Raw genomic sequence first — 15,916 nt, forward strand, 5'->3', positions numbered from 1 at the left:
AACAAGCAGTATATGTTCGGTTCCAGTTATCGTCTAAATATATACTGGACAAACCCTCTGTGACGTCACCTACAAGTTTTCTGGAGAGCTGATTGGAAACTCATCTGGGGTGGTCCCAAGAGTCAAAACTAACTGGCAAATTTTTGTTCAGCTGTTTTATTACGCCCGCCAAGGACGTACTCAATCAGTATTTATTCATTAGTAAGCCTGTTAAGATTATGTCAAAACTACTGCATAGATTTTGACAAAGGTTTCACCACAGACAGATATTAGGCCACGGAAGACTCCATTAAATTTTGGAGGTGATCCATATCCGGATTCTGGATCAAGATTTCACTTCATATAGGCTTTGAAGGATTAGGTCAAAACTATTTTACAGGTTCTCACCAAATTTGCACCACAGATAGATATTAGGGCATGGAAGACTCCACTGAATGGTGGAAGTGAGCAGGGGAGTGGGCAGTGGTTTTCATAACAGGTGGGTTACGTCCAAGGATGAAAAATAATGAAAAATCAAATTGCCTGAAAATCTGTGATGATAATTAATTAGTGTTTTATGACACCTAAATAGATCCTCGTCATTTCACTGGTGGATTGCGTGTCATGTGACATTCATTATTTGTCCGATTGTATGAGTGACGTTACTACCCTGCATTTTTGGTCCTGTTTACTGGGCATTTTTCTCCCAACTGTTTTGCCCTATGGCATGGATCCATTATCTTTTGAAGACAAATGCTTCCATGATACAGTGAAACTAAATCCAGTAGCTGCAGTGTTCACATGGACATCTTTGGCGGAAGTTGAAGTGTTGTCACATGAAGAATTGAACAAGTTCTTGTCATGATTTTTCACTGGATTTAAGAAAGCAGATGTGTGTTTCCACAGACACCGTTAAGCTCCTCAGGTTGTCACTCTGCTCAGAGGTGTGTTGACCGAGATGCCACCCAAAGTGAACTGCTGTGATGCTGCTCTCCGATTCCTGCTCTGAGAAGAAACACCTCTCTAATTTTAAGTAAAATATCAGTAAAATAAGTAAACAGATTCAGATCTATTTAGGTGTCATAAACAACAAATAATGAACGTTTTCCATTTGTATGATAGCAAGAATATTTTCATTTGTTGAAAGATTTAATGTGCCATGCCTTGAGGCATTAGCTGAGTTGCATGGTATGTTTCATCTTTTAACTCATGCACATAATTTTACCAGTGTACTCAAAAACATTCATTATTTGTATATAATTGTGCTACAATACCAATTAAATCCATCCATCCATCCATCCATCCATTTTCTTCCGCTTTATCCGGAGTCAGGTCGCAGGGGCAGCAGCTCAAGCAAAGCCGCCCAGACCTCCCGATCCACACACACCTCCCCCAGCTCCTCCGGGGGAACCCCAAGGCATTCCCAAGCCAGCTGAGAGACGTAGTCCCTCCAGCGTGTCCTGGGCCTTCCCTGGGGCCTCCTCCCGATGGGACTTGCCCAGAACACCTCTCCAGTGAGGCGTCCAGGGGGCATCCGAAAAAGATGCCCGAACCACCTCCACTGGCTCCTTTCGACGTGGAGGAGCAGCGGCTCGACTCCGAGCTTCTCCCGAGTGACCGAGCTTCTCACCCTATCTGTAAGGGAGCACCCAGCCACCCTGTGGAGGAAACTCATCTTGGCCTCTTGTACTCGCGATCTCGTTCTTTCAGTCATGAGCCAAATCTCATGACCATAGGTGAGGATCAGAATGGTCCGATCCTCACCAATTAACTCCTTAACACCCGAATTTATATAGCTGTATATAAAAAAATGTTTTGTGTGTGTTTTTGCCTTTAAGTAGATGGTAAATAATGTTGAGATTATTAATTTCACTTTTGCACAAAAACTAGATAGTAATTGTTGTGTGGGCCGCTGAAGAGGAGGTACTGCTGGCCCACCACCACCAGAGGGTGCCCTGCCTGGAGTGCGGGCTCCAGGCACCAGAGGGCGCCGCCGCCGTACGAGAGCAGTCAGGGTGACAGCTGTCACCCATTACTGGACACAGCTGACTCCACTCAGCCCGGGGGTATATCATCAGGACGGCGTCTCCACCTCAGTGCCGAGATATCGCCTTAAGACTGAGGTAACGTTCTCTGCATTCATATTCTGAATAACCAGCTAAAACTTGTTAAACCTTTTCAGGACTGCTGACTACTGATAGCTAAATTGCTTGGATAAGTACTCACCTTCCTGCTATATATTGAGTGAGAGGTGGAGGCGGCTTCTCCCCTCTCCGTTACTGGGTGCTGTCGCATCCACACCTGTGTGTTGTTGCTCTCTCCCGCCAGCAGTACCGGATCCGACGAGCGGAGGCAGTGGCCACCTGGGAATTCGGGACTTGGCGGTTCCAGTATTTCCAGGGTTCGGTGGCAGAGGAGATCTGGGTGGTTCCGGTTCGACTGAGACGGACGTCTCCTACCTTCGAGCCTGCCCACACGACACCAGCGGATTCGACCCCAAATTGTTAATTGTTGTATTCGTTGTGCTCGTTTCACAACAGTAAAACTTGTTATTCACCTTTCTCCATTGTCCGTTCATTACGCCCCCTGTTGTGGGTCCGTGTACCTACACTTTCACAACAAGTAATATTGGGTATTCTGGTAATGACTTTATGTTATAATGTTATAATAATAATGATGGTATGTTGCAAATTTGCGACAACAGGTATACAGGTCAATTTGGTAAGTTGCATATTTGAGTCAGAGACGATGGGCGTTAAGGGGTTAAATCCATCCATCCATTTTCTAAACCTGCTTATTCCATTTGACTCCTGGGGAAGTGCCAGCCTCTCTCAGTGGTCACTGGGTGAAAGGTGTGGTACACCCTGGACACACCACCAGTCTATCCCAGGGCCGACACATAGAAACAGGCAAACTCACATTCACTCTCATGCCTGTGGTTAATTTACAGTCGCCTAACCCACATGGGTCCGCAACAGCTAGCCACCTTAGCTAGCAGTTACTGAGGCCCTGAATCTGTACTATAGAACACCTCATCTGACTGAAACCATTTGTTGGTAGTGTATTGGGAGAGGCGATGGTCTAGTGGTTAAGCATTGGGCTTCAGACCAGAGGCCCTTGGACAAGGTCCTTAATCCTCTAGTTTTTCCCAGTGTGTAGTGGGTGTCTTGCATGGTGGCAGCCTCACGTCATGGTGAATGTGAGGCATTTGATGTGTAAAGTGCTTTGAGCATTTGATGCAGATAGAAAAGCACTATATAAATGCATTCCATTTACCATTTAAATGCAGTCCATTTAGAGGCTAGAAGAAGGTGCCTTTCAAAAATGGCTGTCGTCAGTTATACAATATGGCCACTACAGGCACCATCTTGACTTTTGTCTCCACATGACTAAAGAACACCTACACTGAAAAAAATGATACTTTGGATCAACTTAAAAAAAATGATGTAATTTGTTACAGCTAATTCTTTTAGTTTCTCACAATGTATATTCATGATTTTGTAAAGTGATTCCAGCAGATTTAAACTGGAAACCACAATTTTCCATTAGATCAATGTAAATAAGTACTTTGAATGAAGTGCACTGTGTTTCACTTTTTCAGTGTAGTTTGATTGAAACAAATTCTTGGTGGTGTATTGGGAGAGGCTAGAGGAAGCATAATTTTGCAAATGGGGTCATATACCATATTTTGCATTGCTCTTCTTGTACCACCCTGTAAATATGTATACATCTGCTTTCAAGATGGCTATTTTCAAATGGATTTTTATGGGGAACGACTAATTTTTAAAACAAATCTGTTTTGGCACTTTCAGCAATGGAGGTTGGATCTTGGTTCTAATGCACGCATATACTGTTGGTTTTGAATATAAAATTTAGAATTTCATAAAGACTCACACAAGTGCTTGTGGGAAACTGATGAAGAATTCTGCAGAATTGTGGGGTATACCAAAGTGCCCATATTGTGAATTCCAACCACAGACTTGTGGCTTCTCTGAGGATTCAGTTGAAGTCTCGCAAGCTATTGCTTGCTCAGTGCCCAAGATTAAATCTGGCAAGACTTCAAGATCATTCTAGACATGGTCACAACTGGTGATTTGAATAGGTTGTGGAAGTTCTTCTCCAACCAGACCATGAAGGTTGCTCGAGATTGTATTGGAGCTGTTAGTGTCCATAGAAACAGGTGTTCCATGTCTGAGGACACTCTAAATGTCATCCAGAGGAGTCAGAGTGTATGGCTTGATGGAAGTCTTATGGGCCTTTCACATTGAATGCATCGGAAGCATCAGAGGCATCATGAATGTAAAAAGCATTATTTTCAATGAGACACAAAGTTCAACCCAATCCAACTTTCGACGCTTTGAGCTGTGATGTACCTTCGCGCTGTCCAATAGGAACGACGCGTCTGGCCAAAACACAGAAGACTAGTGGCAGAAACCACTGATCTGTACAAAACAGATCGGTACAGAAAGCACTGATCTCTACAAAATAGATCGGTGCAGAAAGCACTGATCCGTACAAAACAGAAGCTGTCACAGGACTGCTCATTTATAGAGCAGTTTTCTGAAGAAAAATCCTTGGAAATGTTTTTTGTTGTTGTTGTTTGTTATCTCAAAATTTCTGATTACTGTTGAAAAAGTTTAGAACACTTGTAATTAAAATAGCTAAATAAATCAATAAATGGTTCTTTAGAAACCTTTCATCTGTAAATTAAAACCACCTGTTATTTCAGATTAGATCATTTCTTGTTTAACATAAGGAACCTCGGACATTTATTTTTAGTCAAATAAAATAACATGGAAATTTGTACATTTTGTAAGTCTGGTAGATTATTTATATCTCATTTCAACCAGAAAAACAGACACTGCAAATAAATACGATTGTTTATTATAAATGCAACAGAAATAATTTAACAATGACTGCAGTGTGATTGTAAAGTAGGATTTCTGTGATGAAATGACCTTATGATGAATTTTTTTATAGTCATTTCAACTTGTAATTTCATCAAAATATGTAATTGCCTTTAACGTTGTTATCAGGACAGAGTCATTTCTAAAATATGAATTTGAGCACAATAAGTGGAGGGTTTCTACCTGTGCAAATGTCTTTGGTCTTTAATTTGTGGACATTTTTAGTGATCCGTTCATTTATTGTTAAAATATAAAATGAAACAGCTTTTTAAAAAATAATAAAATAGTTGCTGTTGAAAGTTCCTTTTATTTAGAAACAGGTGATGTTCTGCTGGATTCTTGGGACCAGATGAAGGTCTCTTCTGCAGCTTTGAACTCTGGTGGTGTTGCAGAGATGTTTTCTTTCGACTGGACTTCGTGGTGTTCAGCTCATCAATGGAAGTTTGGTTGTCTGCACAGTAAACGTTCCTGATTGGGACAAATAAAAATATTTCTTTAAATATAAAGAAACACTAAACAGTTTATATATATATATATATATATATATATATATATATATATATATATATATATATATATATATATATAAACGGGAAAAAACGATGTAAAAAAAGTCAGAAAAAAAAAGTTAAAGTTGAGCTTTTGTGGTGTAAAACTGTAGCTTTATTTGGTAAAAATAAAAAAGACTGAACCATTTACAAATTAAAGTGTTCACTCAGATCACTGTGCTAAAAGGCTAAGCTAAAGTTAGCCAATCATTAAACCTTCACAGCAGTTCAGTAAACATCACGTTTTATTTTAATATTATTCTCACCTCGATAAGGCTGCAGAACTAAACTCTGTTGGGCAAACTGGGACTTCGCATATATCCAAAAAGTGGGAGATTTCAGACGGAGTGGGTTTGCTCCATCACCACAGCTGCCTGCCTTGCTCTGCCCAGGGATGATGCCTGAAGGCCGGCTTCTCCGTGTCTTCTACCTTCTACTGTCGCGGTCTCACCAAGTCGTCAGTCCTCCCTCGGTTGGCGTCACTCCAAAAAGTAGCTGAAAAAAAGCTTCTCCCAGCAGGGTGATAGGAGAATCGTTCTACTGCTATTTTTTCAAGGGTTTTTTTGTGGTTCAGGTGACGCAAATTCAAGATGTCGATCGCTGAACATTTTTCAGATTGTGGAAACAGTCAGAGTGTGATGTAGCAATCTCCGCCCCCTTGCCGCTTCCGAAGCAAAGCATCTGATGTCATGCGTCAGACGCATTAAAGCGTTGGTAGGCATTGCCTGAAGCTTACGAAGCGTTCAATGTGAAAGGCCCTTTAGGCTGAACAGCCCTGAAAATGGACAAGGAGGCATTCGTTGGAGGAATATGTGATCAGGTGACACGCCATCTGTGGTGTAGTGACCCTCAACCTGTTCACTGAGGAATCAATGCACTTTCTTCTACCAAGCCTACACCTCATTCCACTGCAGTTATGGCAGAAGATTGTTCAGTCCTCACAGATGCCTCTGCTGTACTGTCATGTTGGGTTGGTTAGTCTGAACAGTCCTCGAAGGCTGATCCTCCTGAGGGATATTAAGACATTTCTGATTTGAGGGTTCTTTTAGCTAATTCTTCAGTCACTTGTAAACCACCAAACCATGGTGAACTCGCAAAGGCTGTGAAATTGCTGAGGGCATGTAAAGCTCCAGGGAGCTGTGGTGTTGGAACTCAGCTCCTCCAGGCAGGTAGAGCTGCTGTTCACCTAGCACTGTAAACATGTTTTAATCAATCTGGGAGACAGATATCATCCCTCCAGATTGGAAGAAAGGACTTGTCCAAATCTGGAAAGGGTGATCATTATTCAGTTCTAGCTAGTGGCTGCTCAGTGACTGGAACAGTCTGGCTTCACACAAAAGAAGTCAACCATAGACCACATTCTAGCCCTGTGAGTACTTATACAAAGCAAGTGTGAATATCAGCAGTGCTCTTTTGCAGCCTATGTTGTGTTTGATTGAGTTGGTCACCCTGCTCTCTGGGATATCCTGAGAATTTGTGGGATCCTTTAGTTACTTCCTCCAAACCATCAACATGTCTATTAGACCCCATTCCTACCAGGCTGCTCAAGGAAGCCCTACCATTAATTAATGCTTCGATCTTAAATATGATCAATCTATCTTTATTAGTTGGCTATGTACCACAGGCGTTTAAGGTGGCAGTAATTAAACCATTACTTAAAAAGCCATCACTTGACCCAGCTATCTTAGCTAATTATAGGCCAATCTCCAACCTTCCTTTTCTCTCAAAAATTCTTGAAAGGGTAGTTGTAAAACAGCTAACTGATCATCTGCAGAGGAATGGTCTATTTGAAAGAGTTTCAGTCAGGTTTCAGAATTCATCATAGTACAGAAACAGCATTAGTGAAGGTTACAAATGATCTTCTTATGGCCTCAGACAGTGGACTCATCTCTGTGCTTGTTCTGTTAGACCTCAGTGCTGCTTTTGATACTGTTGACCATAAAATTTTATTACAGAGATTAGAGCATGCCATAGGTATTAAAGGCACTGCGCTGCGGTGGTTTGAATCATATTTATCTAATAGATTACAATTTGTTCATGTAAATGGGGAATCTTCTTCACAGACTAAGGTTAATTATGGAGTTCCACAAGGTTCTGTGCTAGGACCAATTTTATTCACTTTATACATGTTTCCCTTAGGCAGTATTATTAGACGGCATTGCTTAAATTTTCATTGTTATGCAGATGATACCCAGCTTTATCTATCCATGAAGCCAGAGGACACACACCAGTTAGCTAAACTGCAGGATTGTCTTACAGACATAAAGACATGGATGACCTCTAATTTCCTGCATTTAAACTCAGATAAAACTGAAGTTATTGTACTTGGCCCTACAAATCTTAGAAACATGGTGTCTAACCAGATCCTTACTCTGGATGGCATTACCCTGACCTCTAGTAATACTGTGAGAAATCTTGGAGTCATTTTTGATCAGGATATGTCATTCAATGCGCGTATTAAAAAATATGTAGGACTGCTTTTTTGCATTTGCGCAATATCTCTAAAATTAGAAAGGTCTTGTCTCAGAGTGATGCTGAAAAACTAATTCATGCATTTATTTCCTCTAGGCTGGACTACTGTAATTCATTATTATCAGGTTGTCCTAAAGGTTCCCTGAAAAGCCTTCAGTTAATTCAAAATGCTGCAGCTAGAGTACTAACGGGGACTAGAAGCAGAGAGCATATCTCACCCATATTGGCCTCTCTTCATTGGCTTCCTGTTAATTCTAGAATAGAATTTAAAATTTTTCTTCTTACTTATAAGGTTTTGAATAATCAGGTCCCATCTTATCTTAGGGACCTCATAGTACCATATCACCCCAATAGAGCACTTCGCTCTCAGACTGTAAGCTTACTTGTAGTTCCTAGGGTTTGTAAGAGTAGAATGGGAGGCAGAGCCTTCAGCTTTCAGGCTCCTCTCCTGTGAAACCAGCTCCCAATTCAGATCAGGGAGACAGACACCCTCTCTACTTTTAAGATTAGGCTTAAAACTTTCCTTTTTGCTAAAGCTTATAGTTAGGGCTGGATCAGGTGACCCTGAACCATCCCTTAGTTATGCTGCTATAGACTTAGACTGCTGGGGGGTTCCCATGATGCACTGAGTGTTTCTTTCTCTTTTTGCTCTGTATGCACCACTCTGCATTTAATCATCAGTGATTGATCTCTGCTCCCCTCCACAGCATGTCTTTTTCCTGGTTCTCTCCCTCAGCCCCAACCAGTCCCAGCAGAAGACTGCCCCTCCCTGAGCCTGGTTCTGCTGGAGGTTTCTTCCTGTTAAAAGGGAGTTTTTCCTTCCCACTGTTGCCAAGTGCTTGCTCACAAGGGGTCGTTTTGACCGTTGGGGTTTTTCCGTAATTATTGTATGGCCTTGCCTTACAATATAAAGCGCCTTGGGGCAACTGTTTGTTGTGATTTGGCGCTATATAAATAAAATTGATTTGATTTGATCCATCCATGAAGTGACTGAACATTTTAGTTCAGTCACATTTGAGTTTTTCCAAGTGAAAACCTGTGTTTGTCAGGTATGTGTTCTGGCTTCTACACTGTTCAAGTGCTTGCATGGACTGGGTGGGTGTTCGGTACAGTGGTGGGAATTGGTGACTTGGGTGCTTTTGTTGACCAGGAAAGATTTACTCACATTGACCATGCTGTGATCTTTGCGAAATCAGTGGGTGGTCTGACTGCATAGCCCAGTCTCACGTTTTTTTTTTTTTTTTCATGCTCCCATGACAAAATGAGGCAAATTTTCATGACGGGGATTTTTTTAACTCACTATTCCTAACCCTACTCCTATCCCGACCCTAACCTTAACCAGAACCTAATTTTACTCTTTCTCCCCACCCTAACCATAACCACCCCGATCCCCCACTTCACTTTTAATTTCCTGCAGCCACAACGGAATTAATTACAATGAATTTGTGCTGCCATGACAAAAATGAGGCTCTTTTCTTCACAATATCGAAAACCAATAGATTAATGTATATTTTGTGCTGCTGAATCACGACTTGCCGCAAGACCAGGTTGGACTGCAGCACTTGAGAAGATGAGTGAGGAATCAGAGTGCCTAGGTTTGCAGTCCCGATCAAGACCAAGATTCAGGCTTTTAAAGACTTCCGGAACTCAGCCATCAGAAGTGTATTTGTATGTAGGGAAAATATTGAACTTGTGGAGACATTAACTTATTGTGGCAGTGACATCCTTGTGATTGGGGCCTTGGCCTTTGAAATGGAGAGTCATGGGACAAGCTTATGGTGTGACAGAGGTGTTTGGTGATGCAGATATTTTTGCTGGAGAATGACAGTCCAAGTCTTTAGGGTCCTGGTGCTTCCTGTCTTACTGTATGGTTGGGACATTTAGATGCTAACCAGTGACCCAAGACAATGACTAGACTTTGGTACTAGTTCTCTTCAGAGTGTCCTTGGGTACAGCTCGAATGGGTTTCAGTCAATCGAATAGTTACTTAGGGTAGCAGCTCACTGGACGAACGTTATTTACGAGGAAATTTGTGAGTTTTGTTATGTGTGCAGGGGTTTACCTTCTCCTTGCGTGAGTCACAGGGAGTCGCTCTCTTGTCAATTGAATTTTGAACTGTTCAAAAAAGTTCCATGGCAGATTTTCTCTCTAAATAGTCACAGAATCCTCGCGGAAGTCTGTAACTCTTCTGAATTTAGTTTCAGCGAGTCAGAAAGTGCACAACATGTGAGACAACTTGTGAAGGTGTGACCACAGTGGAAATAAGTGTGATAATGTTGCCTGGCTACAACCCGGTGTGCAGGCAGGGTCAGTAGGCTGGATGAGTGCCATCTGGTGGCTGAGGATATGGACAAGCAATCCGAATTTATTCCCTTTTTTCATTTTTTAAGAAGACCGCAGTGAAAATAAGTGTGATGCCGTCACCTGGCTACAACCTGGCGTGCAGGCAGTGTCAGTGGGCTGCAGGAGACATGTCCAGTGGTGGAGGATGAGGTGCATGATCTGGAATTATTGGTTTTTGTTTTTTTTTTCCCTATTTATTTATTTATTTATTTATTTTTTAGGCCTGCAGTAGAAATCAGTGTAACTGCCCGTCTACCACTCAGCATGCATGAAAGGTCAGCAGACTGCAGGAGACATGCCAGAGGAGGATGAAGTACGTGATCCAGACTTTTTTTTTTTGGAGTACCACAATAGAAATGTTTTATATTTTATTGTGTTATCCTCAGCAATTTTATATACTGTATTGTTGAGATGCAGTGGGCTGTCACTCTGGGCAACATTCTGCAAGTCGGTGAGTGCGCTGCCATCCACTTTTCTTCCTATTTTCCTCCTCTGTGGAGCCGTGCTATATTTTTTAGGCTCTGCCTTCCCTAACTGCAGTCCGGAGTATTCCACAGCATCTTTTCACATCCTAGCAGGCTACATCCATCCTGAGCACTTTGACATGAACGTGTTATTATTTCAACTGTGTGCGTGCCGCTTGACATTTGCGAGAGTGCCGTACAGCATTTGAGGAGCACTCGCACGATATGTATGCAGACAACTTGCAATTTTTGACCCTATTGTCACCGCCAGTCCAAGCGACATTTGGCCGACATACACCAGCATGTCGTAAGTACCAATTCAGTGAGCTTCCAACTGAAAAATTGTTGGTAATTCATGTGCTTTGTCACAAATTTGTGTATCCAACTATTCCCCAATCATCGCAGCCCGGTAAGATACTACATCATGCATCATGTGATTTTAGCCAAACTGTCAATCTCCACTGAAGTGGAGTGCGCTCGGTGCTGTGCACATTATTGTCTTCATAAAAACCAAACGTTAAAAGTCAATAATGAGGCAGAACAAAAGAGCGGCAACTTGACTTCACATTTAACCAGTTTATGGACAATTTTTGCAGTCTCTCAATCAAATGATACGATGACTATATACCACAATAGTGACTACAGTATGCTGAACCTCCAGTTAGGTCAGAAAACATATCAACAAATGCAGCCATCAATGGGGTCATACATCATAAACTCAACTGTTACAAAAAGAAAAAAGAAAAGAAAAATTGTGAACATTGCAAACTTTCAAATGCCCAGAGAAATACTGTATGCATCGAGGAGTTATAGTTTATATGTGGAATACATAAAAATAAAATCCTTAAAAAAGCTAATACTCCACACATTTAATCTATTGATCTTAAAAATGTGTCTTATTTATAGTCCAGTGTCAGATCTGAATGTGATTGGAAACAAATCAGCTCAAGCTTACTGACAGCTATACTTAGCACGTTCGTCTGCCTGGAATAAAAACGGCCACAGTAAGTTTATACATTAGTTTAGCAGGCGTTGTAATAGTCAACAGTTTGTTTGTTTTTTAAAAGAATATGAAATCACACCCTTTGAGGGTGTCTGCAGCCCACAGGTTCACTGTCATTACAAGCACAACATTAATCTCACCCCTGTTGGCTAAAGGTACAGAACGTCACATTAGCAATCACTGGTGCTGTGAGGGGATTTTTTTTCACCTCGCAAGAAATTTCTGTCGGAATCAGATTTGAAGAAAATGTCCCCTGAAAGAGTATCCAGCACAACACACAATGGAACAATCTGTGGTTCGTCACAGGGGCAAACCGGCGAAAATGCATTCACAACATCCCGGAAAAAAAGCCTCATAGCAGCTACATGGAACATTCATCTGAGCTGATTCAACTGTTGCGTCGTTCATAAAATATTGTTGCACCACCTGTCATCTGTCCATGTGCAGCGGTGTGCCCGCATTTTTTTAGTCGTAAAGAAAAGGTTTTCCATTCAGTGTTTAACCTGAGGCAGTCTAAAATAAGTTTTTCACATCCTCTGCCACCTCACATTACTCAGCTTTGGTAACAAAATCTTTTCTTTTTTGTCTGGTTGACCAACATGAGCGCAGGCCTCTTGCCAAATGTTAAAGTTACATGTTAAATAGGTGAAGAACATCACAGGAGCATCGAACTGTTTCTACATATTTTGTCTACTTCACAGTCATAAATCTTCTGGGAAAGATTTATGGTAAGCATAGGCAGAAATGCCAGGGTGTACAGGGACACATCACACAGCCGCTCGCGCTGTGTTCCCGCGTGCACGAAACTGTCGCAGTGGCATCGTTCACTCCTGCCCATCGGCTCAATGTTTTCGTGGTTCACTCATACGAGCTGTTCCGCTGTGATTCGCCCTGAGTTGTACTTATTCGTACTATGTGTGAAGGGGCCCTTAATGTTGCGTGTTGACGTCACCAGGGCTCTTTGAAATCCATAATAATAGCAATATGGTTTTCTGCAATATGCATGGCTCCTGTTGTGTCCCCCTCAAGATTTGCTCTTGAAAAATATTTATATTTATTGTAACATCCCAGCAGTGAAATGAAATTTCCACCAGTCATAGGAAAAACAATTAACTTGTATTCATTTGTATTGCGGTTCATGTTGTGTTACTGTAGAACAAGTCACGTAGCAATACAATGTCTTTTTGGTTTTGTGTAACGTCTGTGGACAGAAGTCCTGCTTTGTAACAAGACCAGAACTGGATAGACTAACCTTTCAGCACTAGGAATTTGTTGTGTTTTATAAGCATATGAATGTTGGTTGTCCATCGCAGTTCACATTGTCACCGCCAATGAGCAGGTTTAATATTTTGTTTCCATACAACAAACAAAGCGCAGTTCTTACTTCATCGATAAAAGTTATGTTTTTGGCTCAGTTTGCTTGTCAACAGGCTGTGCCCCCCTCCACCACCCCAAAAAAGCAAATACTCCACAAGTTAAATAAAACTTAAGCTTTTGTTAAGCTATACCTTACAGAATTTTTTAACCACGTGTCTGATCATATCCCAATTTAACATGCAAAAAGCTAGCTAAGGTTATCTTATTGGGAGGCCAACAATTTGAATGAAAATATGGGGTGGAGTTTTTTTTCATTGTCTTTGGTCTTAACTGCGTTCACTAGGAATTTATTCATTCATTTGCTACACCTGCTTGTTCCAATTAAGAGTCGCAGGGGAGTAGGAGCTTATCCCAGCAGTCATAGTGCGAGAGTCAGGGTACACCCTGGACAGGATGCCAGTTTATCACAGGGCCAGATATAGATGGACAAACACATTCAAACAACTATGGCTAATTTAAAGTTTCCAATCCACCTAACCTACATGTCTTTGGAAGTGAGAGGACGTTGGAGCACCTCGAGGCAGCCCAAATGAACATGAGGAGAACATGCAAATTCCACACAGAAAGGACCTGATGGGAAGCAACCCCACAACCTTCTTGCTTTGAGACAACAGTGCTAACCACTAAGCCACCATGTTGCCTTAACCAGGTCTGTTTTCTAGAACTCATCATGACAGGAAACAACAATAGAAGATCACATTTTGTCACCACTGTATGCCACCCATTAAAGAAAGAAAGAAAAACAAACAAATAAATATGTTTCTTTAAAATCTTTCCACATAAAGTTGAGATGATAGTGTCGCCATTAGTCAGGTATTTCATTTCACGTTTGCCATCTAAGATCGACAGGAAAATTGTTGAATAGCTTCATTTTTGTAAAAAAAAATAAAATGAAATAATGAATTATAACAATTTCAGCTCTCAGAAAGACTAATATCACCATAATGCTTCATTTGTTTAATTTAAATGTGTTTTCTCTAATTAACACTGGTACTTAACCCGCTGATCCATGCTAATTAGCCCACCCGCCCGCTACACGCTTTAATGATGCATCTTAGTTTAAAATTACTGATGAACAAATCAACAATTTGTCATTGTAGGGACACAAAATGGCACACTGACCACCGCTCATATGACAAATTAGAAGTGTTTCAGGCTCAGTTTGTTCCATGAAGCTGCTATAACGTTCTTATTAAGAGCTTCAAAGATGCCATTTGAGGAGGGTTTTTGGGGGGTGAGGGGGGCAGTGCAGGAATTACCTTTACACATTTGTACATTTTTTTAAACATACACAACAATGGAGAACAAAAAAAATCTGTAGGACTTTGCCTGAGAACTCATGTGTACTATGTAGTATTCTGACTGATCTCGTATTCTGTTTTGCATACAACTGTAAAAATACAGTAAAGTTCAATGATCGCATTGCATTTTTTCCTTTTTAGTCATTTACTTACAGATATTGAACAGGACGTGACACGATAATAATCTGAATGTACATTTCAATATTGGGCAATAAACAGTCAACTATCAACAGTTACACTTATTTGTTTATTTTTTTGTTGTTTTGTTTTTTGTTATTCCCTTTTCACATACAAAAAAGTCAGGGAGACACAAACTCTGAAGTTCTCCTATCATCGAATTAGTGCATGATTCTGATTTTTCCTTTCCTCGATCCACGCCCCTTTCATTCTTGGCGAGTCAACAGACAACAGACTCAGATGCATACCCAGAAAGAAACAGAAATGAAACTAAGGATGAACCACTCGTGTTCTTGGATTTCATTCTCCTTAAAGGACTACAGTCTGTCGCTGGCCAGGGCTCAATGGAGCTCGTTGTTTGTTGCTCATCACATTAGAACTTCAGCAGGTAGAACAAGGTTACCGTCAGCAGGAGGCATACGGAGCAACGGGCCAGTACAGCCGAGCCATTGACGTCGTGCATGGCGCCGGGACCTGCAGAGTCAACATAGCAGGTGTTAGCACACGCTTTGAATTAATGCAACACGTCGAACCACAGCTCTGCTTCACACTGAACCGTGATTAGATGGAATTCAAATCGTCACCCGGCTTGTTTTCTCAGCCAAATAGATTTGCATCTGGGCTGCCATTACCATGGAAACCAAGCAACTGAATAGTGGAAATGAATAGGTAAAGCACAGAAAAACAAAGTACAAGACCTTCGAGTCAAGATTGATTTTTACATCCAGAGAGCAGGTTATGTTTTTCCCTCAGTGTCTAGCAGAATGACTCGTTTGACGTTACAAGGAGGCAAACATTCAATTATGTGATGTAAAGGTAGCCAGTAATTCCAAAACAATGTACCTGTATGATTAAAATAAATGTATGATTAAATTAAATGAATACATTATTCATAGTCAGTCCCATGAGACCTTGTATTGGCAAAATAATTAATATTCTAGAGTTTTACATATTTTAATACATGTCAAGAGTACTGATGTTGTTGAGATTAGTAGCCAAGAACAAAGACTATTTGAACCCCAGAAGCAGGCAGCCAGACTCAGAGGGATGTGTGCAAAAAAACAAGTGCTATATCATACAAAGTGGGAAAAAAGTAACATACCGAGCAATCACGAATAACCAGTGAGGGAACCAGGATAATATGACTAACAAAAGAACAGGATGACATGGAGGAGAAAAAAACATCAACAATACTAACAAATGATCTGGGATGAAATAACAAAACACTCTAACTGACATACAATGGACCCGCCCTGAAAAGAGAACAAGGAGTGACTATAAAGACCAAGGAAGGGTAATGATAATATTTTATCCATATCATTTCCATTATCGATACCTCTTGTGA

The 15,916-nt window shown here is 41.1% G+C and overlaps 1 protein-coding gene across 3 annotated transcripts in view; it reads right to left on the bottom strand.

Moving 5' to 3' along the window:
• Window positions 1–14,325: 14,325 nt before the first annotated feature.
• The window catches only part of opcml (opioid binding protein/cell adhesion molecule-like), a 1,180,460-nt gene continuing 1,178,869 nt past the window's right edge, over window positions 14,326–15,916 (bottom strand). For all 3 annotated transcript variants that reach the window (XM_034178871.1, XM_034178873.1, XM_034178872.1), the window contains one exon: window positions 14,326–15,045. In XM_034178871.1, the coding sequence (XP_034034762.1) occupies window positions 14,945–15,045 (101 nt within the window). In that variant the 3' untranslated portion in view covers window positions 14,326–14,944. The remainder of the gene's footprint in view (window positions 15,046–15,916) is intronic.

The sequence above is a fragment of the Thalassophryne amazonica genome, chromosome 9, assembly GCF_902500255.1.
Source record: "Thalassophryne amazonica chromosome 9, fThaAma1.1, whole genome shotgun sequence".
NCBI lineage: Eukaryota > Metazoa > Chordata > Actinopteri > Batrachoidiformes > Batrachoididae > Thalassophryne > Thalassophryne amazonica.